The 27,886-nt window shown below is 65.9% G+C and overlaps 4 protein-coding genes across 4 annotated transcripts; 3 read left to right on the top strand and 1 right to left on the bottom strand.

The window, feature by feature from the left end:
- The first annotated feature begins 2 nt into the window (after nt 1-2).
- On the top strand, nt 3-9,036 carry CHLRE_06g296983v5 (uncharacterized protein). Its single transcript, XM_043063522.1, has 17 exons — nt 3-214; nt 317-412; nt 1,110-1,214; nt 1,568-1,684; nt 2,003-2,083; nt 2,508-2,682; nt 2,946-3,217; nt 3,530-3,694; nt 4,065-4,139; nt 4,541-4,639; nt 5,338-5,446; nt 5,781-5,923; nt 6,569-6,665; nt 7,130-7,284; nt 7,552-7,685; nt 7,954-8,131; nt 8,419-9,036. Exons 1-17 carry the CDS (start codon nt 143-145, stop codon nt 8,596-8,598), a joined length of 2,253 nt encoding a protein of 750 aa, XP_042924228.1. The 5' UTR covers nt 3-142; the 3' UTR covers nt 8,599-9,036.
- A 64-nt stretch (nt 9,037-9,100) lies between these two features.
- On the top strand, nt 9,101-21,676 carry CHLRE_06g296950v5 (uncharacterized protein). The gene is made up of 9 exons (XM_043063521.1): nt 9,101-9,736; nt 10,057-10,225; nt 10,428-10,478; nt 10,786-10,890; nt 11,367-11,515; nt 11,835-11,948; nt 12,525-13,526; nt 13,814-14,348; nt 14,701-21,676. The coding sequence occupies exons 1-9, from the start codon at nt 9,410-9,412 to the stop codon at nt 21,285-21,287; spliced, it is 9,039 nt and encodes a 3,012-aa protein (XP_042924227.1). The 5' UTR covers nt 9,101-9,409; the 3' UTR covers nt 21,288-21,676.
- A 594-nt stretch (nt 21,677-22,270) lies between these two features.
- CHLRE_06g296936v5 (uncharacterized protein) lies at nt 22,271-23,857 on the top strand. The gene is made up of 3 exons (XM_043063520.1): nt 22,271-22,392; nt 22,814-23,195; nt 23,311-23,857. Exons 1-3 carry the CDS (start codon nt 22,361-22,363, stop codon nt 23,452-23,454), a joined length of 558 nt encoding a protein of 185 aa, XP_042924226.1. The 5' UTR covers nt 22,271-22,360; the 3' UTR covers nt 23,455-23,857.
- A 311-nt stretch (nt 23,858-24,168) lies between these two features.
- CHLRE_06g296924v5 (uncharacterized protein) lies at nt 24,169-27,530 on the bottom strand. Its single transcript, XM_043063519.1, has 2 exons — nt 26,778-27,530; nt 24,169-26,448 (listed from the first exon to the last, which is right to left on the bottom strand). Exons 1-2 carry the CDS (start codon nt 26,928-26,930, stop codon nt 26,383-26,385), a joined length of 219 nt encoding a protein of 72 aa, XP_042924225.1. The 5' UTR covers nt 26,931-27,530; the 3' UTR covers nt 24,169-26,382.
- Between the last annotated feature and the right edge of the window lie 356 nt (nt 27,531-27,886).

Below are 27,886 nucleotides of genomic sequence, written 5' to 3'. Positions count from 1 at the left end.
TATTCATACCTTCAATTGCATAACCTTGGCGCCTTGGCGGGGCGCTGGAACCCGAAAGTCGCCCTCGCGCCCTCGGCACTTTAAATATCGACCGCTATAATTCAACCATCTAATCAACTAGTTTGTTTGATTCATAGCAAAGATGGAGGCCCCAAAGGCGCCTGCGGAGCCATCCTGGCCCGGCGTGCTGCGAACCAAGGAGTTCAAGGAGAAGGTTAGCAATTCGTAGGCTTGCCTTGTATTTTAAACACTGTGGGACCAATTGCTAGCAAGCGACTTGCGCTTGGGCTGACATTTAGGCGGGCACCCGTCGCAGATCAAGTCAGCAAAGGTGCTGTGCGTGGGCGCTGGCGGCATTGGCTGTGAGCTGCTAAAGACGCTGGTGTGCACGGGCTTCCGGAACATCGAGGTGGTGAGTTGGGGCCGAGTCGGCCGGGCCTCGACCGGGGGGAGGAGTGACACTGGTAGGTGGAGAGGTCCCTCCAAGTTGGCAGGGCGGTCTTACAGCCCAGCTCACAGCCGGTGTTGCCCCGAAAGCAGACGTGAGCGGGAAGGGTGAGGCGGCCCTAGCTGCCGTCGTGGCGGGGGGGCCGAGTAAACGGACATGGGAGGAAAAGGAGTGGGGGCTGGCACCTGCCGCCTGAAGTGTTTACAGCCACGGGTGTAGGATGCCGTGGGAGGGCAAGACTCCGCGCCCCGGGTGGTGTGCCCTTACGAAGGCGTCCTTACGGTGGCGGGACGCGTGTAGGCCCGTGAGCCCGTGGAGCTGGGCTGACACTTGACTGGGGGCGCCACAGCGGGGTCGTGGCCGAGATACGATAGACACTGCCGAGTGCCGGCCGGGGGGGGGTGCAAGGATTGGTAGGGAGGAAATCGTGAATTCCAGCCCAAACTGAAGCAAACCAAGCTACAACAGGCGGAGCGGCTACAGGCACAGGCTACAGTGACACGCGTGTGCTGCCGTGGGGCTGGGGAGGGTGGGTGCGGGGGCACGCACTTACCGCTAGTGCTGACTTGGCTCACTTCTTGCGGACTGAGGGATATGCCCCCGCCGCCCCCGTGCCGACCCCATGCCAACCCCACCGATTTCCCCGTTCCCCCGGCGGCAGATTGACCTTGACACCATTGAGACCTCCAACCTGAACCGCCAGTTCCTGTTCCGCAAGCACCACGTGGGACAGAGCAAGGCCAACACCGCGGCGGCCGTGGTGCAGGTGCGGGCGCGCTGTATCGGGGTGTGTGGGGAGTGAGTGTGTTGGGAGTGAGGCCAGGGGAGTGTAGGTTGCTGGAGGGAGGTGGTGGTGTGTTTTGGGGGCGGGCGGGAGCATTGGGGCGTGGGCTGCGGGCTGGCCGTGCGGACGACGATGACGGCTGGTCACCGGCTGGGCGGGTGGGAGTTCCCAAGCACGGGCGTGAGCACAACGGTACCGTATCTTGTGGTGTGGCTGATCGCTCCATCGGTTGACACCGCCGCGTTTCTAAGCTTTCAGTTTACGCCTGAAGCAAGTACACAACCTGCCTACCAAATAATACGTGTGTGTGTGTGTGTATGTGTGTGCACCCGCAGGGCTTCTGCCCCGGCGCCTCCATCACGCCGTACCACGCCAACGTCAAGGAGGGCCGTTTCGACGTGGACTTCTTCCGCCGCTTCGACCTGGTGCTCAACGGCCTGGACAACTTGGAGGTGGGAGGGATGGGGCGGCGCATGGGGCATGGGGTGTGTGTGGAAGGGTGTGCGTGGGAGGGTTGAGATTGTTTCCATTCCACGGATTGCAGTAAGGACAGCTAGAGCAAACCGTGAGATGCAGAGGCAAAGAGCGCGGGGGAGCCCGTGGATGGGTTTGGGTGTGGGTTTGAACTTGTCGTCGGGGTGGTTTTGTCGGGGGCACGGAATGGGAGGATGTGTCGGGGCCCGTTCACAAGCACATGCACGACTCACCGCTGCCCCCCCCCTCTGCCGCCACGCTGCCTCCACGTTGTCGCTGTTGCTGTCACCTGTCAGGCCCGGCGGCACGTGAACCGGCTGTGTCTGGCGGCGGAGCGGCCGCTGGTGGAGAGCGGCACCGCGGGGTACCTGGGCCAGGTGCGTGTGCGTGTGTGTATAGGGCGGGGGGGGGGGGGTTAACTTTGAACCAATCCCGTAAGGAAACAGTCGCGCTGCAAGGAGAAACTGCAGCCGCATATGCGAGGGGGGGGGGGCGGGCGGGGCGGGGGTTACATTCATGATTAATTAAGAAGTGAAGTCGTAGGCAGGTACAGTTGCAGTTGCGGGGGGGGGAGAGGCGGGGCAGGTAAAATGGCGCAGCACATCATGTTTTGTACGCGCCCCTGAAAAACACATGCGGCCGAGGGCATGTGAGATGGGTTGGGTTCCCCAGTTCCTGGCTACCACCCAACCAATGCCTGCCACCCCCAAACGCCCCGCTGTGCAGCCACCCCGCCCCTTCACTCTCCCTCCTCTGTGCCCTGCCCCCGCCTCTCCTAACACCCTCCCCCCTGGTGCTCAGGTGACGGTGCACATCAAGGGCCGCACCGAGTGCTTCGAGTGCAGCGCCAAGCCCGCGCCCAAGACCTACCCCATCTGCACGCTGCGCAACACGCCAGACAAGCCCATCCACACCATCGTGTGGGCCAAGGACCTGCTGTTCAACAGGCTGTTCGGCGCGCCGGACGCCGTGTCGGGTGAGAGGACTGGGGGGTTTAAGTCTGAACCAATCCATTTAGAAAGGAAACAGTAGCGCTGCAAGGAGAAGCCGCAGCCGCACGAGTGAGGGCAGGGGGGCATTGTTTTCGCCATTCCCAGTCAGGGGAATCAGAGCCCCGAAGGCGAAGCCCCTTAGGTCAAATCTGCAACAACCCCAGCCCAATGTGTGCCGCCCCAACGCGCCTCTACTTACCCAAACCGATCCTTCACAATCGTCCTTACCCAAACCCACCCCTCACAGATCTTGACGACCAGGCGGCACGCGAGGGCGGCCAGCCGGGCAAACAGGAGGAGGGCGACAAGGAAGGGGGCGAGGGCAAGGAGGGGGCAGCCGAGGCGGGGGAGCAGAGCGAGGAGGCGCGAGCCGCCGCCGCCTCGGCCGCCGCCGCAGCCGCGCAGGCCGAGGACCCGTCCTTCTTCCTGCGCCGTGACGGCGAACCGGCGCTCGAGTACGCGGCGCGTGTGTTTGGCCGCGTGTACACCACCGACATCCAGAGGCTGGCGGAGGTCAAGGTGGGTGCGGTGGGGTGTGTGTGTGTAGAGTGTGTGTGTGGGGGGGGGTGGAGGTTTGGAGGGGGGTGAAGGTTTGGAGGGGTGTGTGTGGGGGGGGGGGGTGGGGGGCGGGTGCGCCGCGTGCACTTGCCGCCCCGCCCCGCCGACGAACGTTTGGCGACGCCCCTTACGCACACAAAACCTATACACACGCGGGCGTCGCACCGCATCGCAACACACACGTACAGTCCTGCGTGCTTCCTTCCCTTGTGCTCTCTGACACCCCTACATATTCATACACACACACACACACACACATTACACGCACCCCAGGAGCTGTGGGAGAAACGGCCGCCCCCCCGGGCGCTGCATCTGGACCAGCTGCTGCCGCCGGCCGAGAGGGCGGCGCTGCAGGCGGCGCTGGACAAGGCGGCAGAGGCGGGAGCGGGGGCGGGCGCCAGCGCGTGCAAGCTGCTGGGGCTGAGTAACGCCAGCCAGGTACGGCGTGTGTGTGTGTGTGTGTGTGTATGAGCAGGTGTGTGTGTGTGTGTGTGCATGTGCGTGTGTGTGTGTGTGTGTGTGTGTGTGTGTGTGCGTGTGTGCAGGTGTGTGTGTGTGTATGTGCGTGTGTGTATGTGCAGGTGTGTGTGTGTGTATGTGCAGGTGTGTGTGTGTATGTGCGTGTGTGTATGTGCAGGTGTGTGTGTGTGTGTGTATATGTGCAGGTGTGTGTGTGTGCATGTGTGTGCGTGTGTGTATGTGCGTGTGCGTGTGCGTGTGTGCGTGTTCTGTATTCAAGGTACCGACGGTGCCGTCGACACTAGCGATGTACCCATACACCCACACGCTCGCTCCACCCCCTGTGCAGAAGTGGACTCCCGGCCAGAACGCGGCAGTGCTGCTGCTAGCCACGGCGCTGTACCACACCGTGCGGCCCAGCGAGGTGCGCGTGTGTGTTTGGGGGCGGCTGAAGTACGGTATGATACCGGTTAAACCAAGAAGGGGGAAATGTCACGACAACCAACCGCAGGGTGCGCTGCCCCAGTGCCCAGCCCTGCACGTTGCTCGAACACATGCCCCCCGACCCTCCTTGCGATATGAGTATACTCAGTCCCTTTTGGGCCGCTTCCTTCCGCTTCCCTCCCCGTCGGCACTTTGCCTTTGTGTTTTCATCATTTTAATCCGCATGAACAGCTATCCCCCCATGCATTGGGTTCGGTCTAGTTTGGGCTGGTATCTACAACCCCTCTGCTCCCCTCGTCTGCTGGTATTTACAACCCCCCTGCTCCCCTCCTCCCCTGCTCCCCTCCCCTCCTCCCCTCCCTCCCTCCACACACCGTTCAGGTGGGCTCCGCCGCCTTCGACAAGGACGACCTCCTGGCTGTGGAGTTCGTGACCGCCGCATCCAACCTGCGCAGCAGCTGCTACGGCATCCCCGAGCAGGTGCGTGCATGAGTGCGTGCGTGCGTGCGTACGAGCGATTGCGGGCGGGGGGGGGTTGCAAGGATTGGTACAGAGAAGTGTAGCGAGGTAGGCAGCAGGGGGGGGGGTGGCGTGCGTGCGTGCGCGCGCGCGTGCTTGCGTGCGATTGCGGGGGGGGGGGGTTGGGCAGCGTGTGTTGGGCGGCATGGATGTGTTAGGAAGGCGCGCAGTGTGTGTGTGTTTGTGCTTGCTGCTTTCCTATGCGTCGTTGCTTGTAAGGGCCCTGGATGGGCCAGGGGGGCCGGCGAGGGTGTGCGTGCGGTCCGTAAGGTCCCAACGGAAGGTTCTGGCGGGGGGGTATTCACGGCACCGTCAAGACGGCGCACCTTCTTAACGTCCTTCGGTGCTTGCTTGCACACACTCAAGCAGGCACCGAAGGGCGTTAAGAAGGTGCGCTGTCTTGACGGTGCCGTGAATACCTTCACCTCTTTCCAGGCGCTCGCTGCTCCATTGTATGAAGTGTTACTGCCGCTGCCTTTTCACACTCCTCACCTTGCCTTCCTCAATGTCTCCATTCTTGACAGTCGGGACCTATTTCGTTGGACTCGGGCATATAAACCCCTTAGCTAGTCATGAATGTAAACCCTCAACGCTGCATCCGGACTGGTAATGCCTGGGATCCCCTCCCTCCCGCTCTCGCCCTACCCCTCCCTGCGCAGTCGCTGTTTGACGCCAAGGGAATGGCCGGCAACATCATCCACGCCATCGCCACCACCAACGCCGTGGTCAGCGGACTCATCGTCACCGAGGCGCTCAAAATCCTGGCGGGTGAGGGGCCGGAGCAGGGTTGGGTAGCTGGGTTTCAGGATAGGCCGGGGGTTGTATCACACCTCAGATGCGTAAGCCGCATACACGCACACATGTCCTTCCGGTTGAGTTTTACAACGCATGTACACACGTGTTTCACTCCTTTGTGATCTCTAACACACCTTCATTCTGCAACAACCTGTCAACATCTCCTGGTCTTGATCAATCAACACTCCCTTCCCCCTCCCCGGACGGACGTCGGTAAAAACGCGTCTGCTATGCTACTGTACCTGGCTACGCCTTCACTTCTTAAATAATCATGATTGTAACCCCCCCTCCCCTCCCCCCAAAAAAGGCTGCCTGGGCTCGCTGCGCAACACCTTCCTGTACGAAGTGCCTGTGGACCGGCGGCTGGTGGTGCCGGCCACCGCCTGGGAGCCGCGGCCCAGCTGCATGGTGTGCGGCAAGACGCAGCTCACCCTGCGCATAAACACCAAGGTGCGGGCGGGCGGGCGTGTGTCCGTGTGTGTGAGTGTGTGCACTGTGTGTGCGTAGTGTGTGTGTGTGTGTGTGTGTGTAGAGTGTGGGGGGGGAGTGATTGTTGTGTGTGTATGTGTGTGTGTGTGTGTGTATGTATGTGTGTGTTTATGTGTGTGTGTGTGTGTGTGTGTGTCGAGAGAGCGTGTGTGTGGGGTGTGTGGGGTGTGCCTGGACCCCCAGGTAAGTCGTGGGTTTTGTTTGTCGCCTCCGCGTGTCTGTCCTGTGCTGTTGCGCGTGCCATCGAGCCCGGGCGGCGACATTTATCGCCGGCGCCGCTTGCCCTGCTGCTCCACGACGCATCGGCCCTCATTCCATAAGTATTATCTTTTGCACCTAACGCCCTCTGCTCTGTGCTCCGCTCGTTTTCGGTTGGTTTGGTTTAGTTTGGGCTGGTATTTACAAGCCCCCACCGGTGTGTGTAATGTGCCTGGACCCCCACCGGGGGCCGCAATGCCCCTGTCCCCTACATACGTTTTACCACCCTGCCTTACATGGACGGCTCCCCTGTGACAATTGGGACCTAGTTTGTTGGGCTTGGGCATATCACGTCCCCCGCACCACCCAACACACACGCTCCCCACCGCGCTGCGCCCCCCCCCCCAGACCACGCCGCTGTCTGGTCTGGTGGGCGCGGTCATCAAGAAGCGCCTGGCGGTCAACAGCCCCAACCTCATGTGCGGCGGCTTCCTGTACGAGGAGGGTGAGTGGAGAAGTGTGTGTGTGTGTGTGGGGGGGGTTGGAGGTGGGGGTGCGGGCCAGAGGGCTGGGAGGGCTGGGGGGGGGGGCTTGGCGCACGATGTGAATACTGGTGGGTTGTGGATGGGTGCGTCAGGTGGGGTGCTGCTGCGCTGTTCCGTTCACACTCACGTTACAGAAACATGCGGCGTAGTCACCCTCACAACTTGCACGCGCGGTGTCGAACCTCTCCCCTCGGGCTTCCATAACACCCCCCCCCCTCCCCGTGCCCGCTCCACCCCCGCCGCTGGCCCTCCACGCGCACCCCCACCGTCTACCCCCACCCCCACCGTCTACCACTTCCTTAACTAGTCATGAATGTAACCCCCACGTTTCCCCCCCTACGCCTTCACTTCTTAACTGATCATGAATGTAACCCCCCCTTGCCCCCCCCCCCCCCCACTCCGCCCCCCGCCACCCCCCCAACAGGCGAGGGCCTGGAGGAGGACGAGGAGGCTGCCTACGCGGCGCTGCTGCCTCGGCCCCTGCGCGACCTGCCCGGCGGCGGGCTGGGCCACGGCGCCATCCTGACGGTGCAGGACCAGAGCCAGCACTGGGGCGTGGACGTCATCATCGCGCACACGGTGGGGAGGAGGGGAGGAGGAGAGGGGAGGGAGCAGGGGGGGAGGGGCGGTTCAATGATTAGGGAGCGGTCCCCCATTGTCAGTAAGGTTAGGGGAGTTGCGTCACCGCCCCCGTTCTTCACGTGAATGGCTACCCCGTCCCTGCATGATCACGGCGATTTCGCATAGGATCATCAGTGCACCGCACAACACGCAACATCTCAGTCTTCTGACTCACCTTATGCCTGACCAACCCCCCCCCCCACACACACACACACGCGCACGCAGGAGGACCTGTCCCCCGACGACGCGCCCGAGGGCTTCATCCTGGAGGGGGCGCTGCCCACGGCCTCCGCACCGGCGCCCCCGGAGCAGGACGGCGGCAAGCAGCAGCAGCAGGAGGCGCCGTCGGCCGCGGCAAAGTGGGTCGGGGTGCGCATGTGTTGTTGTTGGGGGCGTCTGCTGCTTGCGGGTTGGCTGGGCGGCTGTTGCCACGACCCTGTGATAGCGCCCGACTTTCAAGCTGGGCCACGAAAGGTACACCGCCGCGCGGCGCCTCCTGCCCCACCGCCCCGCGGCGCGCCAACCCAACCCAATTTCCCTGCCCCCTTCCCCAACATCATCTCGTCTTAATTAATCATGCATGGAACCTCACCCGACCCCCACACCCTCCTGTATCCCCACCGCCAGGCGCAAGGCCGCGGCAGCCGTGGCCGAGGACGCGGCGGGCGTGCTGCACATCACAGACAGCGACGACGACGATGACGAGCAGGAGGGGAAAGAGGAGGAGGGGCAGCAGCAACAGCAACAGCAGCAGCAGGGGGCAGGCACATCGGTGGCGGCGGGAGCTGCGGCGGCTACTGCCAATGTGAGCTGGTAATGGGGTGGGGGTGGGGGTGGGGGTGCGGACATCGCACGGGCAGCGGCGGGCGGTGAGGCATTGGAATGGCTTCGATCCCGTGCTGTCGCCGCCGCAACACGCACTCCCACACCTTGTCACCTCCCGTGCTTTCCCCGCCGCAGCACGTACCCACGCAGCGCCATTGCACCGCACGCACAGCGCCTGCGTGTTCACGTCCCGCTCTTGTGCCATTAGCGCCGATGCAAACACTGACACAAACACAAACACAAACGATACCCTCCGGCGCTCAACAGGACTCCCGGAAACGGCCGCTGGACGAGGACGGTGACGGCGACGGCGCGGCGGCTGGCGGCGGCGGCGGCGGCGGCGGCGGCGAGGAGCGCGGGGCGAAGCGAGCCAAGGCGGAAACGGCGCCGGCCCCGGCCGAAGACAAGGACGGCTGCATTGTGATTGACGATGACGAGGACGACTGAGCTTGAGGCGTGGGGGAGCAGAGCTGCGGCCTTGAAGGCTGAGCTTGAGGCATGAGGGAGCAGGCCACGGGAGCAGGCCGAGCTCGGCGAAGGGAGCAAGTGGAGCAGCGTAGAGGAGGAGACGGCTTGCGGTGAGGGGCGCGCGCGCGCTGGGAATCGCTGGAGGGTGCGGGAGTGGTGCGGGGTCGCAAGGGGCAAAGGGTTCTCGATGCGTCGCTATACTCAAAACGTGAGTTTGGTTTTTTGTGTGGGTTGCGAGCGAGCAGGATGACAGCGCTTACAGCCTGCGAGCTTTAGCAGAGCAGGGCCGAAGAGCCGCAAATAGAAATCGTGTTGGATCCGACGTCTGTCGATCGGCGGCGCATGAGGCGGGGGGCTTGGCGGGAACCGGGAAGCCTGCCGTCCCGAGCCCATTTGTTACACACCAAGTCACTTTCTCCTGCTGCGCATGCACACACACATATAACGTCTACTAGCCTGCAGTGACCCACCTTATCTATTAGCGCGCATGCAAGCAAGCTCACACGCCTGAACCCGCGCAAACTCATTTTGCGACACTTCAGCTTCGTGCAGCACGCGGTGTCAGACCTTATCTACTTACGCAGCTGTGCAGCCAGCTGCCAGCCATGCAGCAGCGCCGTCGTCGCGGCTTAGCGTAGCGCGCGGCTTAGCGTAGTGCGCGTCTTAGCGTAGCGCGCGGCCGTGCCGGGCGGTGCCAAGCAGCAGCGCGGAACCAGTTTACCTTCGGGCCGTTGCGCGGCCTCCTCCAGAATCTACTCCCAACCCGCCAAGCAACCCAAAGGCGGCCAAAATGTCAGATGCAATAGCTGCAGCAGCAGCAGCAGCCACCAGCTCGCAGCAGCAGCAGCAACAGAAAACAGCCGCACCCACTTCAAACGCCGTCATCCACAGCGCTGCTAGCAAGCCGTCCTGCATCGGCGCCCGAAGCTGGTGCCACCTGCCAGAGAGCTGCACCTACTGCGGCGGTGGCGACAGCGAGGCAGAGGGCAGGCGGCTGCTTGTGCTGTGCTCCTGCTGCTTCGCGGCGGGCGCGCACGTGGGCTGCTATGAGGATGTGAACGGGGCGGCACTGCCGAGGGAGGTGACCCACGGAGACGCTGACTACTTCTGTACGCCGGTGGGTGGGATGGGAGGGGGGAAGAGGGTGGGGTGGTGGGTGCGTGGAGGAGGGGCGAAGGGGTGGGGTGGTGGGGCACGTGTGGAGGGGCGTGGTGGTGGGGTGCGCGGTGGTGGCGCATAGCGCAGCGGCGGGAGCTAGGAGCTGGCTTGGGCGGAGCAGGGCCGGCTGACCCAAAAGTGAGACCGCCAACAGCAGGCTGGATCGCGATTGACTGCCCTCTTGCCTCCCGTCCGCTCGTCCTCCTTTGTCGCTCTGGAGAGTCTAGACATAAGCCACACAACCCTTACGTAAGACCCCACACGTAACATAACACGCAGGAGTGTCAGCACGTGCACGACACGCTCAAGGCCGCCTCACACGGCAGCAGCAGTAGCAGCGGCGGCGGCGGCGGCGGCGGCGGCGGGCGGGGCTGCCGCATTCGGGACGAGCCGGAGATGTTTACGTTTGAGCTGCTGCCGTGCGCCGAGTACCGCCATGGCGACAGACGTGAGCTCACTGCGGGGGTGGCAGGGGGGAGGGAGAGAGAGACGGATGGGGGATTGTGTGTGTGTGTGTGTGTGTGTGTGTGTGTGTGTGTGTGTTGGCTGCAGTTGGGTTTGTGTCGTCGCCGCCTAATCACAAGCCGCGTGCTCCTGTGCTCAACCCTACACACTGGCCCCTGCGCTCCATGCATCCGACACACACGCAGGCCTGTGCCGGGAAATAGACCAGGCACTGCGCCTGTTCAAGTCCAGCTTCTGTGAGTGACGTGCGCTTGAAGGGTGGGGAGGCACTGGAGGCGCGTGGTGTGAGGTGGGAGGTGTGAGGCGGGAGGTTGGATGACGTGCACGGCATCACACACAGCCCCGGCGAGCCAGGGATACACAGAAAGGCCGATCCGACCCACATGGGCCGACCGCCTGTTCCCATCTCCCCACACGGCCTGCTCCTCGCCGCCACACTCCCAACCGGGACCCGCTAAGCCGCGTCCACACCTCCTCTTCCCCCCCACCCCACCCCATCCCGCCCTTTGGCTAAACTCACCCCCACCCCCTCATGCCCCCCAGCCCCCCTGCTCATGGACAACGGTCGCGACTTGTTGGACATGGTGTGTACGGGCTGGGAGACGCCGGACGAGCAGCTCACCGAGACGGAGCCCGGACACAACTTCAGTGAGTCAGCCGCATGCTTGTGTGTGTGTGTGGGGTGGGGGTGGGTGTGGGTGTGGGGGTGGGTGTGTATGTGTGCGTGTGTGCGCGCGCTAGGTACCGATTGCAAGTACCAGCTCGAACTAAAGCACAACCAAACCGAACTAGCGGAGCACGTGGTGGTGGTGGTGGGGGTGGATCGAGATAGGGACAGGGGGGTATTGACATGGACTTACACGCGTGCCTGGTTGGGGCAGCAGAGAGGAGGATGGAAAGCATTGCCTGGCGAGCCCTGGGTTGCTTGCTCAATCCACACTCCACGCCGCCTGACCTTCCTCTCCACGCCCCCACACATCCAAGTTCCCTCCCCGCCTCTTCCAGTCCCCCCGCAACCTCCCCCCCCCCCCAACCCCGCAACCTCCCCCACCCCACCCCCACCCCTTCCTTCCGAACCCCCCCCCCCAACCCCACTCTCCAACCTTCCACACACCCGCACCCAGGTGGCTTCCACTTGGCGGTGCTGCGGCAGCGCGGGGCGGTGGTGACGGCCGCCACCCTGCGCGTGTTCGGGCGCCGCTTCGCCGAACTGCCCTTCGTGGCCACACGCGAGGGCTACCGGCGCGCCGGCAACTGCAGGCGACTGGTCAAGGTAGGTGCGGGGCCCCGCGTGTGGTGGCCTGCGTGTGTGTGTGTGGGGGGGGGGGGTGTGTAGCATTGTGGGTAGTTTATTCCAAACCGAACCAGAATAACCACAACCAGCTCACAGATGGGAATGGATATGGGGTTGTTGGGTGTAGGCTTACGCGAGGAGGGAAAAGGAGGCAAGCAGGAACGTGATCCCGTATGCCTATGACGCTCGCTATCTTTCCTAACCTTCTCCTCCCATTCCTCCCAATACCCGCCCGAGATTGTCTACATCTACCACTTCCTTACCCAATCATGAACGTAACCCCCCACCTCCCCAATAGGCAGTGGAGGACCTGCTGCTGTCTGCGGGTGTGGGCCAGCTGGTGATGCCCTCCATCAAGCCGCTGCTGCCCATGTGGGCCGCAAAGTTCGGATTCACGCCGCTCACCGAGCAGGTGTGAGGCAGAGGGGTGGGAGGCGGGTGGAGAGGAGGAGATGGGGTGGGGGTGGGGGCAGGGGGGGCGGGGGTGGGAGGACAGGGGGGTGGAGGGGGTGGGACAGGGGGTGGGGATGGGGGCAGAGGGGTGGGAGCAGGGGTAAGGGGAGTGGGGATTGGGGGGGAGGCACAGCAGGCGGCAGGCAAGCTGAGGCCGCGGGGGCGACCGTGATGGTGCGGCGTGCTGGCCTGACCTGACCCATATCGGTGCGGTAGCTGCTAGGGTATTGCCAGTGGCGGCAGGCTGTGTGCCGTGCGGTGCGCGCCGATGACGCGACTAGGGTGACACGAGTCAACCCTCGCCGTTGATTGAGCGCCCCTGCTTTTAAGCCTTTAACCGACTCCATCTGCACCCAATCGCACCTACCTCCTGCAAGTACCGATATATGTACAACATGAACCTCCCTTGGTCTTGGTTTAGATGGGCCTGGAATAAACTACCCTCCTGGTAACGACTTCGTCTGCAGTCTTCAGTGCATCCTGTACCGCTTTTCCAAACATCCTTGCAACCCCCCGTGCCCCCTCCCCCTTGCAGGAGGTGGCAGCCATAGAGGACTGGGTGGTGGACACGGACCGCGAGACCTCCACACTGGTGCGCAAGCCCGTGCTGCCGCCGCCGCAGCGGCCCGCGCAGCTGGCGGCGGCGGCGCAGGCGGCGGTGGCCGCCGGAATCGGCGCCAAGAAGCGCGGCGCGCGCAGTGGAGCAGGGGCGCCGGCGCCGGCGGCGGTGGCGGCGGGAGGAGGTGTGGCAGGTGGTGGCGGGGGCGGTGCAAGCGGCGGTCGGCTGGTGGACCTGCGGCGGCGGCGGCGGCCGGTGAAGATCGTGCGTGATGAGGACCTCAGCTCTGACGGCGACAGCAGCAGCAGTGAGGAGAGCGGCAGTGGTAGCGGCAGTGACGGCAGGCATGGCGGCAGGCGGAGCCGTAAGGCCGCGGGCCGCGGCGGCGGCGGCGGCGGCGGCGGCCGGCGCCGGCGCCGCGCTCGCTCCGCTGGATCTGGCTCCGATGAGTCTGACTTTCGACCAGAGGCGGAGGGCGGCGGCGGCGGCGGTGGAAGCGATGAGGAAGATGAGTCGGAGGACGCGGCGGACCTGGAGCCGGAGGCGGAGGTGCTGGGCGGCCGCCGCGCTGCAGCCGCCGCCGCCGCCGCCGCGGCGGCGGCGCCCGCCATCGTCAAGGGCCGCAAGAAGGCGGCGGTTGCGGCGGCGGCGCCAGCCGCTGCCGCTGGCCCCACAGCCAATGGGTCCGGCGGCGGCACCACAGCCGCTGCCGCGGCGGCGCCGGCGGCGCCCAAGCGCAAGCGCGCGCGGCGCACGCCGGCGCCGCGGCCGGCGGCGGCGGCGGGGCCGCCACCCGTACAGCAGCGGTACGACCCGGCCAATGAGCTGGTCCACCCCATACCCGGGCTGTACACCCACCTGGAGATGAACACGGTGCTGCTGCCGGAGCTGCGGCCGCTGCCGCCGCCACTGCCGCCGGACGTGGAGGCGGCGCGGCCGCCTCTGAGCGACACGTTCGAGCTGACCGCGGCGATACAGGTGGGATGGGGCGGGTAGATGGGTGGGCGGCAGGCGGCAGCGTAGGGTAGCTGTGTTGGTTTGCTGGTGGATTTGCATGGTAACGGATGCAGGGTTGGGTAACGAACCCAAAAGCAATCTCACCATTACCACCGCACTTCAAGCTCAGAAGTCAAGTTCTCTTTCCGCACCACCACTTGCACCTCCCATCCTCCCCCGTCCCCCCAAACCCGTCCTCCCCAAACCTGTCCCCCCAAACCCGTCCTCCCAAACCCGTCCTCTCCACCTCCCCACGCCCTCGCCCACAGAGCACGGTGGTGCGCAAGGTGGAGCGGGCGGTGGAGCGCTCTGCCCGCACCGGCACGCCGCTGCTGACGCTGCCGCCGGGGCTGCTGCCGCCGTGCGCCATCCACTGCGCTGCCGCTATGGGCCGCGCGCCGCCGGCGGCGCTGGAAGCACTGGCGGCGGCGGAGGCGGCAGCGGCGGCAGAGAAGGCGGCGGCGGCGGCAAAGGAGGCGCCGGCGGCGGCGGCGGTGCAGCAGCCGCAGCAGCAGCAGCCGCCCAAGGCCCCCAAGCCGCCCAAGGGACCCAAGCCGCCGCGGCCGCGCTACCCCAAGCAGCCGCACCTGCTGCAGGGGCAGGAGCAGGCGGCGCAGCTGGCGGCCGAGGACGCGCGCCTCCGCCACAGTGACGGAGGCGGCAGTGGCGGCGGCGCCGGCGGCCCGCCGGCAGCTCGTACGCCGGAGCAGGAGGAGGCTCGGCGGCGGCGTCAGCGGCTGCGGCTGGCGGCGGCGCGGCGGCGGCAGTCGTACCGGGAGTTGATGATGGGGTTCGTGCTGGCGGGTGAGGAGGGGGAGGGGAGGGGGATGAGGGAGCTATGGGTGGGGAGGGAGGAAAGGGCGTAGTGGAGAAGAGGGAGGGAGGGAGCGGAGGAAAGAAGGGGCTGTGGTGGCAGTGTTGGCTACGGTGGTGGTGTGGACAGCGGCTGTGCGTCTTCGTGATTGTACAATGCAAAGCAATGGCATGGCATGTCCTAGCAGCCTGGTCAACCGCCGTCAACTCGTTCATTCACCACCCGCTGTTATTACGCTCCATAACCCATTCCCCTCCCACCCTGAACGGCTACCTCACCCCGCCATCCCCCTCTATCTTGCCTTCCCTCCCTCCATCCCCTGCGCGGCCGCCCCGCATGCAGACACGCTGCAGCGGCTGCTGACGTCCGAGCCACAGCTGCTGCTGGGGCCGGAGCTGCCAAGTCTGGGTCCTCGCCTGGGGCCGCACACGTCCACGCCAATGCCGGCGTCCCACGCGCCTCAACAGAAGCCGTCGCGCAGCCTTTGGCTGCCCCAGCAGCAGCAGCAGCCGCAGCCGCAGCCGCAGTCACAGCAGCAGCCGCAGCCGCAGCCGCAGCCGCAGTCGCAGCAACCGGCTGCGGCCGCGGTATCGGCGCTAGCGCGAGCGCCGGCCCTAGAGCCACTGCCTGTGCCGAGCGGGCCGCGCGCTTCTCCTAGCCCTGCTGCTTCGGCTGCTACTGCCACGCCCGCTGGTACTGCTACTGCCATCTCGGCGGCTGCGGCTGAGCTGGTGCGGCTGCGGTCTGAGAACGAGGCGCTACAGCGGCGGCTGGCGGAGGCGGAGGCGGCGCTGCAGAGCAGCCGGCAGCAGCAGCCGCAGGCGCTCGTGCTACAGCCGCCTCAGCCGCCACTGCTACAGCCAAGCCTGCGCCAAGGCCAGAAGCGTGCGTACGAGCAGCAGCAGCAGCAGCAGCAGCAGCAGCAGCAGCAGCAGCAGCAGCAGCAGCAGCAGCAGTCGCCGCGGTCGCCGGCCCCGGCCATAAGCCCACTTCCCTTCCTGCTACAGCCCTCGCCCCTGTACGCCGAGGCGGGCGCTACTGCCTGTGGTGGCGGCAGCGGTGGCAGTAGCACGCCCGCTGCTACTGCCACCACTCCCCTGCCCACCGGTGACATCGTGGCCCTGGCGGTCCGCGCACAGCGACATGCCAGCAGTGTTGCGGGCTTTGGGACCGGTGGTTGCGGCCGTGATGCAGGCGGCGTAGGCGGCGGTGATGTCGTCGATGGCATTCACGGTGCGGGCAGCAGCGGCGGCGGCGGTGACAGCGACGGCGACGGCGGCGCTGACACGTGCGCTTGCGACGAGCCGGTGACGTACCCGGATGACGACTACGGCAGTACGGCAGTGGAAGAGGTTGATGATGGTGATGGGCCGTACACTACTGCCGGAGCGGATCCAAGGGCGGCAGCGGCGACAGCGGCCATGGCGGCGGCGGCGGCGGATGGGATGTGGGATGTCGCCCAGGCGACAGCAGCTGAGGGCCGCGTCAACTCCATAGCTGCCGCCGCGCCTGCCGCATTTGGGTTCTGGGCTGCAAGGCAGGCGGCGGAGGAAGTGGCGGGGGCGGTGGCGGCGGCGGAGGCTTTGCCTGCGGCGGCGGCGCCGGGCCTGCTGCAGCGGCTGCCGGTGCTGCAGCTCGGTGCTCCGGCGCTGCCGCTGCCGCCACCTGTCAACGCATCCGCTGCAATCGCCGCGTTTGAAGTGATGGCGGGAGGCGCGGCTGCCGCCTGCGGCCACACCAACGAGGCCCCAACGACAGAGACCGGCACGGAACCCGCGGCAGCAGGCGCCGCCGCGGTTCCGGTGCGGTACGTCCATTCCGCATTCCAGCAGCCGCAGCCGCAGCTGCAGCCGCAGCTGCAGCCACCAGTGTCACAGCCGCCAGCGGCAGCGCTGCCGCCGCTGCACACATTTGGCTCCCCGCTAGAGCTGGGGCTGTTCCCGCCCTCGCAGCCCTCACAGCAGCAGCTGTCGCAGCCCCTGTCACAGCAGCTGTCGCAGCCGCCATCACAGGCGCAGCCACAGCCGGAGGCCGCAGCGCTCGCGACCCTGACTGCGGCGCCCCTAGTGAGCATGGAAACGGCGGAGGGCGCGCTTCGTCAGCCCCGCTCGCTGCCAGGCTCGCCACTGCCGCTGCCGCAGCAGCAAGCGAACTCGCATACAGCCGCTACACCAGCCGCCGCCGCCGCCGCCGCCGCCGCCACCGTCGTGCCGCACACGGACAGCGTCGCTGGCGGCGGTGACACGACGCCTGTGCGCGCCGCTGGCGCCCGTGGCGCCGACAGCATCACACCGGGCGGCAGCGCCGGCGGCGCTGCCGCGGCCGCAGCTGCCGCCGCAGCCGCCGCCGGCACAGCCACCGCCGCAGCCGACTACTGTGACGACGAAGGGGCGCGCTCGCCGCCGTTCTCATTGCTGGCGGAGGTGGCGCGACTGGCGGCGGCGATGGGGCGGCGCGACGGCAGCAGCACCGGGGTGCCGGGCACCGGTGTGGGAGTGGGACAAGACCAGCAACAGGAGATGGCGTCGATCTCGAGTCCGCTGACGCCACCGGCCGGCCGCAGCCCGCCATCGCCAAGGCCGGCACTGCTAGGTAGCCCAGCTGGTGGCGGCGGCGGCGGCGGCGGGCACGGCGTGTGCCACCGCTCGGCGGCTGACACGCCTCACCCCGTCGCTGTGGCGGGCGCGGGGTCAAGCGTGGGTGCCGGCGGCGGCGGGTCAGGGTCGCGCAGCAAGGTGCGTGCGACGCGCCGCCGCATTGTCATGCTGGCGAGCTCCTCGCCCGGCAGCAGCGGCGGCGGCAGTGGCAGCGGCGGCAGTGGCAGCGGCGGCAGCACACCCAGGGGCTGGGGTAGCATCGACGGTGATTTGGCGCACGCAGCTGCCACGGATGGCGTGGAGAGTGCTGGTGAGGCGAGCGATGCGGCAGCGGGCGCCTGCGATGACATTCCTGCCGGTGGCAGTAGTTACTACGGTGGCGGCGGCGGCGGCGGCGGCAGCAGTAGCAGCTGTGGCGGCGGCCTGCAGATGGAGATGGAGTGGAGCCGCATGGACATGGAGGCCGCGGAGGCGCTGGCGCTGGGGCCTCTCCTGGCAGCGGCGGCTGCAGCACAGAAGGAACAGCAGCAGCGTGAGAAGCAGCAGCAGCAGCTGCAGCAACAGCTGCTACAGCCGGCCTTTTACGGTAGAGCTGCTATGGCGCCGCTGTGGCGGTCGCTGGCGGCAGGCGGCAGCGCCGGTGTAGCGGACAGCGTTCCGCGCCCACCTCGAGCGCCGCCCTCGCCCTCGCCATCACCCTCGCCGCCTCCCACTGGCAGCCTCTTCGCTGCCGCTGCTGCTGCCGCCGCTGCCGCCGCTGCTGCTGCGGCGCCCTCTGCTACTGCTGCACCGTCACCTGCTACTGCTGCGGCTGCATCTTCACCTGCTACTGCTGCTATTGCTGCAGCCCAGACGGTTGCAGGCACTGCCGCCTCCACGCCCGCTGCCGCCACCGGCACCACGCTGACCACCACCACCACCACCGGCGCCGCCGGCCGCATCAGCGGCAGCCCGTTCGCCTCACCAACGTCCCTGCTCCGCTTCGAGCGGGCGTGTCTGCAGCCGCTGCTGCCGTGTGTGGTGCGGGTGCTACTGGAGGACTCGCCGCCCACATCGGCGCCACGGCCACGGCCGCGCGCCAGCACGCAGAAGGAGGAGGAGGCGGAGGCAGGGGCGGGCGCGGGGGCGGAGGCGGAGGCGGGGGCGGGGGCCGAGGCAGGGCGGGGATCGCCGCCGTCAAGCTGCAAGCGCCGCCGGCTAGCGCTGGAGGCGGAGTCGGAGGGGCTGCAGCAGGCAGCGGCAGCAGTGACGGATATGGAGGTGGGGACGGAGGCGGAGGCAGAGGCGAAGGCTGGCAGGGCCGCAGCGGCAGCAGCGGCGCAGCCATCGGTTGCTGCAGCAATTCTGGCGGACGGGGACAAGGGCTGCGGGTACCCTGCTGGTGCCGCGGCAGCTGGTGCCGCGGCAGCTGGTGCCGCTTGCGCCGCTGGCGCAGCTTGTGTCCCAGAAGCGTGCCTCGAGGGCACGGCTGGCACAGAGGCGGCTGTGCCGGCGGCGGCCCTGGGTGGCGGCTCGCCCGCCGCGCCGGCTGCAGCCGCGACGCACGCACTCTTGGGGCACCAGCAGCAGCAGCAGCAGCAGCAGCAGCAGCAGAAGGTGGCTGTGGTGGTGGTGCCGCCCGGCGCCGGCACGCACGTGCATGCGTCGCCGCCGCCCGCGTCCGGACAGGACCTGATCGCGGCAGCAGGGCTCGCCCGCAGCGGCAGCGCTCTCTGCAGCATCGGCGACACCAGCAACAGTCGCACGGCAGCGGCAAAAGCTCCGGCGCTGTCTCCGGCGCCCACGCCCGATCCAAGCAGCAGCAGTGGCGGCAATGGCGGCACCGCCGGCCGCAAGCGGCGGCTGCCTCAGCGTTTCGCTGACCCCGTCGGGCTTGAAGGCGCCACGAGCGTTTGGGGTGGTGGCAGTGGCGATGACACGGTGGCCGTAGCCACGGCTTCTCCCGGGCAGGATGACCAGGCCGCTGTGCCGCCACCGCCCCTGCTGCCACCAGTGCCACAGCCTGACCCGGCCGTAGCCACAGCCGCCGCCGCCACGGCCGTAGCAATCGCTGTTGCAACGGCCGCTCTGCCCGCTGCTGTGCTGCACACCAGCGGCAGCTCCGCAGGCGGCGAGGGCGTGGCAGCGGATGCGGCGGCGGCGGCAACACCACTCCCACCACTGCTGGCTGCTGCCGGCGGCGTCTACATGAGCCCTATCGCGTTCGCTGCCGCCGCCGCCCCTGCCACCAGCCCAGCGCCGCGCTCCGCGGCCATCCCGGCAGCTGTGGCGGCGCCGCCAGTGGCGCCTAAGCGCGCTCGGCTTGTGCAGCTGGGTGCCTTACTGCAGCCACCCCTGTCTCCGCTGCCGTCTTCCACGGCAGCGGCCGCAGCCGGTGGCGCAGCAGGCGTGTCGCCTGCGCCGGCGGCGACACCGACGGCGGCTGCAACGGCTGTGGCTGCTGGCGCGGCGGCTGTCGTCCCTGCTGTGGTGGAGGCAGACCCTTACGCGTATCAGCCAGATGAGCCGGTGCGGCTGGCAGCACAAGAGCAGGCGAGCGCGGCTGCTGCGGACGCAAATGCGTCAGCTCCAGCTTCGACAGCAGCGGCGGCGGCGGCACCGGCTGTAGCTACAAGGCCGCCGCCGGCTGTAGCAAGGCCGCAGCAGCGCCTGGCCAAGCGGCAGAAGGCGGCGGCGTCGCTGTTCGGGGAGGAGGTAGTGCTGACGTCAGCGACCTCCACCTTGGCGGACGGCAGCGGCAGTGGCAGCGGCGACAGCAGCAGCTCTCCGGGCGCCTCGCCGCTGGCTTCACAGGGTGGTGGCAAGGCGTCAGCAGCGGGGCCGGGTGTAGGTGTAGGTGGTGGCGAAGGGGGCGGGGCCGGGGGTGCCACCACGCCGCACAGCCAGCTGCGCGCCGCCGCCGCTGCCGCCGCCGCCGCCGCCGTGGCTGAGGCGCAGGAGGCCGACGGCGGGAGCCCTGGGTCCAGCGACGGCGCAGCAGGGACAGACGCGGTGACTGCCGCGCTGGTGGCAGCAGTGGCGGGCGCTGACGTGGCCGCAGGCGCAGTGCCGCCGCCGGTGCCGCCCGTGACCCAGACGGTGCCTGGCAGCAGCGCCCCTACAGCGCCGCCGCCGCCAGTGCCGGTGCAGCGCGCGCCGGCTTCCTCAACAGCATCTCCCCAGCCCGCCGCAGCCCCTGCCGCCACCGCTGCCCTGACCGGCTCCGGCTCCGGCACCGGCACCGGCACCGGCAGCCTCTTCATGCCGCTGGCCAGCCCCGGACCCAGGGGCCGGCCCGTGGCTTCGGCCGCGGCCGCAGCTGCAGCAGGCGGCGGAGCGGCCCAGCGGCGGACGCCACAGCCCTCGCAATCGCAGTCTCAATCACAGTCGCAGCCGCAGTCGCAGCCGCAGTCGCAGCAACCGCTGCCAAGCCTGACGTCCCCGCCGTCCTCCTTGTCGGCCGGTGTTGCCGTCAGCAGGCGGGGCGCTGCTGGGGCCGGCGGCGGCGCGGCAGCATCGCAGCCGCAGCCAGCGCTGGGTCCCATGCGCCTGTCGCCGTCGTCATTGCGGCCGCTGCCGAACACCCAAAGCGGAGCGTCACTCCAAGCCCCCGGGAACGGCAGTGGCGTTTGCGGCGGCGGCGGTGGCGGTAGCGGAAGGCCTGCCTTTCCGTCACCCCGCCGGCCGCAGTTCTCTGCCGCTAGTGGCGGCGCCGCCAGCGGCGCAGCGGGCGGCCGCGGCCGCGGCGGCGGCGCCATCGCCGTGGCTGCCGCTGGCCCAGTCGTGATCAACAAGTCCAAGCTGCTGTCATCCATCATCGCGGGCGATGAGGACGAGGATGACGAGGACGCGGATCTGGATGAGGGCGTCTTGTCCATCATGCGGGCCATTGATCGTGACCTGGCGCAGGACAGGGCGGCGGCGGCGGGCGCAGGTGGCGGCGGCAGTGGCGGCGGCGGCGGCGGCCGACTGGGTGACGAGCTGGGCGGCTTGGGAGCGCTGCTAGGAGAGATGTCTGGAGGCCTGGGGTTGCTGACGGCGGCGGCACGTGGGCCGATGACGGGGCGCGGGGGAGTGGCGTCAGTCAGCGGTGCAGCACCGGTGGGAGCATCGTCAGGATGGGGCGGATCGGCAGCATCAAGGCGAGGCGTGGTGGCAGCGGGGCGGCTGGCGCATGCGGGGCCCGGGCCTTCTGGCGATCGGCGCATGGCAGCGTCAGCAGGTGCTGCGGCGGCAGCGGCGGCGACTACAGCTGCGGCTACTGCTGCGGCTGCGGCTGCCGCTGCCCGGGGCGTCAACGCGCTTTGCGACCGGCTGTGTGTTGACGACGGCATGGATGAGGATGACGAGTAGGGTGGGGATGCCGGTAACGCAACTGCTGAGGAGAATGGATGGAGGACTTGAAGGTACCGTTTAAAAGAGTGTCATAAAGAAGTGTGCAAGGCAAGAGTGACGTGAGAGTGGCTGGAGGATGAGTGAAGGACGGACGCTTCGCACAGCGCGCGCAGAGAAGACGTGCGCACCTTGAAAGGCCGCGCCCGAAGCACCAGTACGGCCCGGTGTGGGCCCGCTTCCAGGAGACAATGTGTGTGTTTGCGGGGGAGCTGGCTGATTGTGTTTGTGCTGTGAGCTCGTCATGGCCTTTGCGGTGGCGAAGAACGTGCGTCGATGGAGCGAAATGGGAGTAGGGCGGGTGCCCGCTCATGACATTACTCATGTGTACGGTATTGGTAAGCCGTTTTCCCTCTTCAACCCCTTGCACCTATCTACGGCAAGAAACGGTTGGTCACAGAGTCAGCGCTTGGGTCGATAACGCGTACCACGGACTTCAGCGGCAGGACACAGGGGTCAGGGGAACCGCTGACAGTGAGAGCCGCAACCAAGTACTCACCCTTACGAGGGTAGGTGGGGGCCGTGCCAGGGCGCGTGCGCGTGTTTCGGCGCATGGCGGTGTGCTCCGGTATCTTGCAGTCTCAGCGTCCGCCTGCCCAGGCCGCTGTGCCCGTTCACACCAGCTGGCATGCTACTGCGACATTTGGGAGGCCGGAATTAGCCTTGCACTGGCCGCACTGTAGCCGCGCGCCTGGGCAGTGCACATGTGCTGGTGTCCATGGACGGTTGCAACGCCCGCGTGGTAGCCACATAAATGCCCGGGCATGATCCATCCTTCACTGCTACCATACAGCCGTGCTAGCAGCTCTCGGGCGGGGCTCGGCGTGCACCGCTGGCGCTTGTGAGGGCGAGTCGGCATGTTTGGCGACTGCGCATTTCGTTAGGATTCGGGCTACCCCCACCTCAAAGTAGCTCGCTTGCGTTCATTTATGCCTACCTGTATGCTGATAGGGAAATGGAGGAACCGACGCCAGGAAAGTGGCGACTTTTAGACGCACCCTCGATGGCCCGCGCCAGGGCTGGTCGCGCGAGAAATGCCAAAACAACTCGTGGTGACTTGGTGGATGTGTGTTCCTCTAGCTGCAGGATGTCTTCTGTATTGAACTTCATTTGTAATTTCTCGCAGCAATCGCCCGCCGCACGGCAAGCGCGTGCCAGGTCGTGCCATGGCTCGGTGTCCTCACCGTGCCACCCGTGGCCGTTACGGGCTCGCCACGCCCCTTGGATGCGGCCCCCTTGGCCCCCGAGCTTTCTCACACCTGGTATGACGCATATGCGAGACCTTTGCCCGGCAAAGGCGGCCGCCCGTGGACGCCTCTAGGTGGGTGGGTGGGTCCCAGCCCAGCCCGGGCCTCTACGCACAGCTACCTGAGGCAGGGCCCGTTGCCCACCGGAGGCGCCGGGGGTTACGACACGTGCCGCCATTCTGATTGCGCAGCATGACACAGCTCTCATATATGTCACGTATGGGCGGGCGCTCTGTGCAGGACAGCGCAACACGTATCCATCCATGCCCCTCAGCACAGCCCGCCACACCCACGCACAGCAGGCCTAGGCCTGTGCCTGTGCCTGTGCCTGTGCCTGTGCCTGTGCCTGTGCCTGTGCCTGTGCCTGTGCCTGTGCCTGTGCCTGTGCCTGTGCCTGTGCCTGTGCCTGTGCCTGTGCCTGTGCCTGTGCCTGTGCCTGTGCCTGTGCCTGTGCCTGTGCCTGTGCCTGTGCCTGTGCCTGTGCCTGTGCCTGTGCCTGTGCCTGTGCCTGTGCCTGTGCCTGTGCCTGTGCCTGTGCCTGTGCCTGTGCCTGTGCCTGTGCCTGTGCCTGTGCCTGTGCCTGTGCCTGTGCCTGTGCCTGTGCCTGTGCCTGACTGCCTGTGCCATATTCCGGCTTCCCCATCAAGGAGTACCCCACCCATCTGGCACGAACGTCCCTTCCACCTTTCTTCACGGACTGTCCCTCCTGTCTTCTATGTACCACCGAACGCGCACAGCCCCCCATGGACGTTCGGGAATGGGAGACACCCCTGGAACAGACTGGGATCACCGGCAGCGTTTCCACTTCATCCGGGCGTGATAAGGATCATTCACTCGCCGATCCGATGGACGTCCGGACGGTTCTTACATCACTTGGTTAATATACATGAAGCGATAAGGATATAGACGCCCCTTGGTGACCTCAACACGCGCCGCAGTAGGAAACATGGTTGCGGCATGCCTTGCGTATGACGAGAAGGGCGTCTTAGGCTCAAGTGACGAAACCCTATGACGACGTGCATGAATATAATGCGCTGGGGTGCACAGCGACTTGCTCAATCGCGGCGTCCAGGTACATGACGACGGCGTTGCTTTCGTGGCGCTTCAAGCGCAGCCACTAAACGCTGCGCCACCGCATTAAGTTGCACCAATATGCTGATTTCGCTCATGACTATTTGATAGAAATAAAATTTGTCGTGGCGCCATTCGTGGCGCCTGCTCGCAGCTTGCTCAAGTGTGGCGCCTGATTGCATCTCAGATGATGTGCTGTAACTTTCTGTGGCTTCTGCTTGGTAGACAAGTTCACTTGCCACCTACGGCTCGCATCCGCCTCCCTCCGGACATGCCCGAGGCCGCACGCCCCGAGCATCATAGCCGGGACATACAAGCAGAATTGCAATGGCGGTGGTTTTGGTGGGGCGAAAGCTGGGGGCGAATTATGGAAGCGAAAGCGAGGGACAAGGGGTGATGGGGGGTGATCGCAGGATGGTTGCACAGTGGTTGGGGCGAAAGCTGGCGGGGCGAATGCTTGGGTCCCAGTCATTACCACACATGCCTATGTGTTCGTGCCAAAATGCATTGCCGGCACGCGCTTTCAATTTCTGGTCGTATGGTGTAGCGGTGATCACTCTGGACTTTGAATCCAGCAACACGGGTTCGAATCCCGTTACGACCTCATCCTTTTGCACTGCATCACCACCGTTTGGCAGTAATCGCCATGTCAGCCGCGGTCAGGGTTAGGTTCTTTGGAGTCCATACGACTTGCCTGCCTGCCCATACTGTACCGTACCGTGCTACCCTGCCGCGCACCAATCTCGCCGGCGGTGACAAGCCGCTCCACACAAGCCATCATCGCCCCAGCCTAGAGACGACCTGAATGCCCATCTTTTGCTCTGCAGCTCCACCCTGCCCATTTGACCCGCCACCTTTCAGTCCTACTGCCTAGGAGGGGGCCCGGTTCAGCGGTCAGAGTCACCCTGCCTTATTTACCTGACACATTCCTTCCTTTTGGACAGGGCCGTCCCGTCCGCATTTTGCACCTCAGGTCAGGTGGAAGCGTGTGGAAGGAGGCTGGTGTAGGAATGGCGACTGAAGTCTGAGTATGATCTGAGTGCCAGAGTCATGGCAAACGTTGGACCAAAGGTACTGTGGATGCTGGCGTGCGAACAACCTCCCCGACCGGTGACCGGGTTGGCGGGGTCAGGGGTCGCCTCATCGGGGAAAGGGAGTCTGGGGAAATGGGATCCAATGGACGCAACATCGCTCGCTAAAAAATACTTACGTATTCATGTAATGTTAATAGCTGGGCCAACGCCCTGTCAAATTGTGAGGGCGCGCGCGGACTTCCCCCCGCGTGCCCGCAGCTCTGCCCCGGACAGTTCCCAACGTGCCCGTGCCCAACGCGTTCAGGTAGGACAACAGCAGGTTCAGGTTCAGGTTCAGGTTCAGGTTCAGGTTCAGGTTCAGGTTCAGGGTCAGGGTCAGGGTCAGGGTCAGGGTCAGGGTCAGGGTCAGATTCAGGTTCAGGTCATGGGTTCAGGTCGTGGGTTCAGGTTCAGGTCGTGGGTTCAGGTTCAGATTAAGGTTCAGTCCCGTTACGACCTCATCCTTTTGCACTGCATCACCACCGTCTGGCAGTAATCGCCATCTTCAGCCAGCGGTCAGGGTTAGGTTCTTTGGAGTCCATACGACTTGCCTGCCTGCCCATACTGTGCCGTACCGTGCTACCCTGCCGCGCCCCAATCTCGCCGGCGGTGACAAGCCGCTCCACACAAGCCATCATCGCCCCAGCCTAGGGACGGCCTGAATGCCCATCTTTTGCTCTGCAGCTCCACCCTGCCCATTTGACCCGCCACCTTTCAGTCCTACTGCCTAGGAGGGGGCCCGGTTCAGCGGTCAGAGTCACCCTGCCTTATTTACCTGACACATTCCTTCCTTTTGCACAGGGCCGTCCCCTCCGCATTTTGCACCTCAGTACTAGTGGTGGGGACGGCGGCGCTGGTGCCAGTGCCGGCGGGGCCGGCCGCGGCTGCTGTGTGCCTTCTGTGCATGCAGGCGCAGAGGCCACGCGCTGGCTGTCGTCCTACCTGAACACGTCAGGCATGGAGGCGGAGCGCCAGACCGGCGAGCTCATTCATAAAGGCTCCCGTAAGCCGCACTACTGCTGGCTCTGCCACGCGCTTGCCGGCAAGTCTGTCGAGGGCGTGACAAGCCACTCTTGGCAGGGGTGTGCGGCTGTGCGCATCGGCCACACTTTTTTTCTGGGAGAATGGTTATAAAGGGAAGGCGCAGCACCACAACTGCAAAGCGAGCATGCAGAACACCAGGGACAACCGCACAAGCCACCGAAACCCGTGCCGAAACCCAAAAAAGAAAAGAAAGCGACCCACCTATAGAACGGGAAACCTCCACAGGCACACACGCACAGCAGCGCGCCGTCCCCCCGCACCAAAACACTGCAAGCCGGGCCCCGGGTCCCAAGCAGGCCAGGGAACACAGGCAGCAGCTACCCGACCGCCACGCCCGCACGCTGAATCAAGCGGCCGCGCGAACTGACCCAGCAACGAAGCAGTCTAAAGCGACAACACGGGAACCACAGCAGGCGCACGACCACGCGCAGTCACACACGCACCCACCCGCAGCAAACCGGGGCACGGGCCCCACGCAAACCGGAGCACACAGGCAGCAGCCAACCGACCTCCACAACAAAGCAGACCAGCTACCGCACAGGAACAACCGCTGGCGCTGGCTGGCGCACGAACAAACGCAGGCGCACACGCACGAACACGCCACCAAACCAGGACAGCACACTAGAAAGGCCCCACCCAGAGCGCCCGCACCAACTCTGCGTCCGCGCGCGCCGCGACCTCTAGCAGCTGCGGCACCAGGCCCCGCGGGCACACGGGAGGGCCACCGTCTGCCACCCATTCCCGCTCCCATGCGCGGACGTCCCCACAGAGCGACCTCAGCAGGATCAGAGCGCGCCCAGTGCCACAACAGCACACCGCGAACTGATCACTCGCATCCCACAGCACCTGTTGCAAGACCACCTCCAAGGTAGTGCCGGGGCTGGGGGCCTCATCGTGGTCAGCCAGCAAGGCCACGACGTCCGCCGCGGACAGGATGGCCCCGTAGTCGCACTCGCCACCATCCATATCAGGGTCCGGGCCCACGCCCGCCGCCCCAGCACCACCGCCGGGCTCGCCGCCACCACGCCAGACGGGCCTCCTGCAGCCAGGGAGCTGCCCGCACGCCCAGCAGCGCCGCCGTCCGCGCCAGCCACCGAAGGCGCCAGCCGCCGCCCAGCCCGCGGCACTGCATGAACAAGAGCAACAACACCAATGAACAGTTCGGCCATCTCGACCGTTGCGTGGGCAAGCCGCCTGCAGAGCGCCTGCGCTTGCTGAAGAAGGCGGGCCTCAAGCCCTTCGGGTGCATGCCACGCGAGACGCTGGGTATGCGATGGGCCAGCTGGGAGTGGACGTGGAGTGCGCGGGCATGGCCGCGGACACGATGACCAAGTCAATATGGTAGATAGGTGCTACAGGCTGATGATGGTGGCTCATGTGGAGCGGCTTGTCACCGCCGGCGAGATTGGGGAGCGGCAAGCAGGGTAGTACAGTATGGTATGGGCAGGCAGGGAAGTAGTATGGACTTGTGTAGATAGTTCAGGTTCAGGTTCAGGTTCAGGTTCAGGTTCAGGTTCAGGTTCAGGTTCAGGTCGTGGGTTCAGGTTCAGGTTCAGGTTCAGGGTCAGGTTCAGGGTCAGGCTCAGGCTCAGGCTCAGGCTCACGCTCAGGCTCAGGCTTGCTGAAGAGGCCGGGCCTCAAGCCCTTTGCTGAAGAGGCCGGGCCTCAAGCCCAAGCAGGAAGGCGATTCGCGTAGTGTTCTGTAGCAAAAAGACGGCTCTGACTGGCTGACTGCTGACTTTGACCTTGACCTGAGGTGCAAAATGCGGAAGGGACGGCCCTGTGCAACAGGAAGGAATGTGTCAGGTAAATAAGGCAGGGTGACTCTGACTGCTGAACCGGGCCCCCTCCTAGGCAGTAGGACTGAAAGGTGGCGGGTCAAAAGGGCAGGGTGGAGCTGCAGAGCAAAAGGATGGGCATTCAGGTCGTCCCTAGGCTGGGGCGATGATGGCTTGTGTGGAGCGGCTTGTCACCGCCGGCGAGATTGGGGCGCGGCAGGGTAGCACGGTACGGTACAGTATGGGCAGGCAGGCAAGTGGTATGCGGATGTTACAGAGGGGACAGTCCCAGCACCCAAAGACGCCGAGCCATCACATGCTATCAGGGCCCAACTTGACTCCAGTCG

Source organism: Chlamydomonas reinhardtii, chromosome 6 (assembly GCF_000002595.2).
Source record: "Chlamydomonas reinhardtii strain CC-503 cw92 mt+ chromosome 6, whole genome shotgun sequence".
NCBI lineage: Eukaryota > Viridiplantae > Chlorophyta > Chlorophyceae > Chlamydomonadales > Chlamydomonadaceae > Chlamydomonas > Chlamydomonas reinhardtii.
Note: the sequence above shows the minus strand (reverse complement) of the source record. Positions and strands in the feature narration are given on the sequence as shown.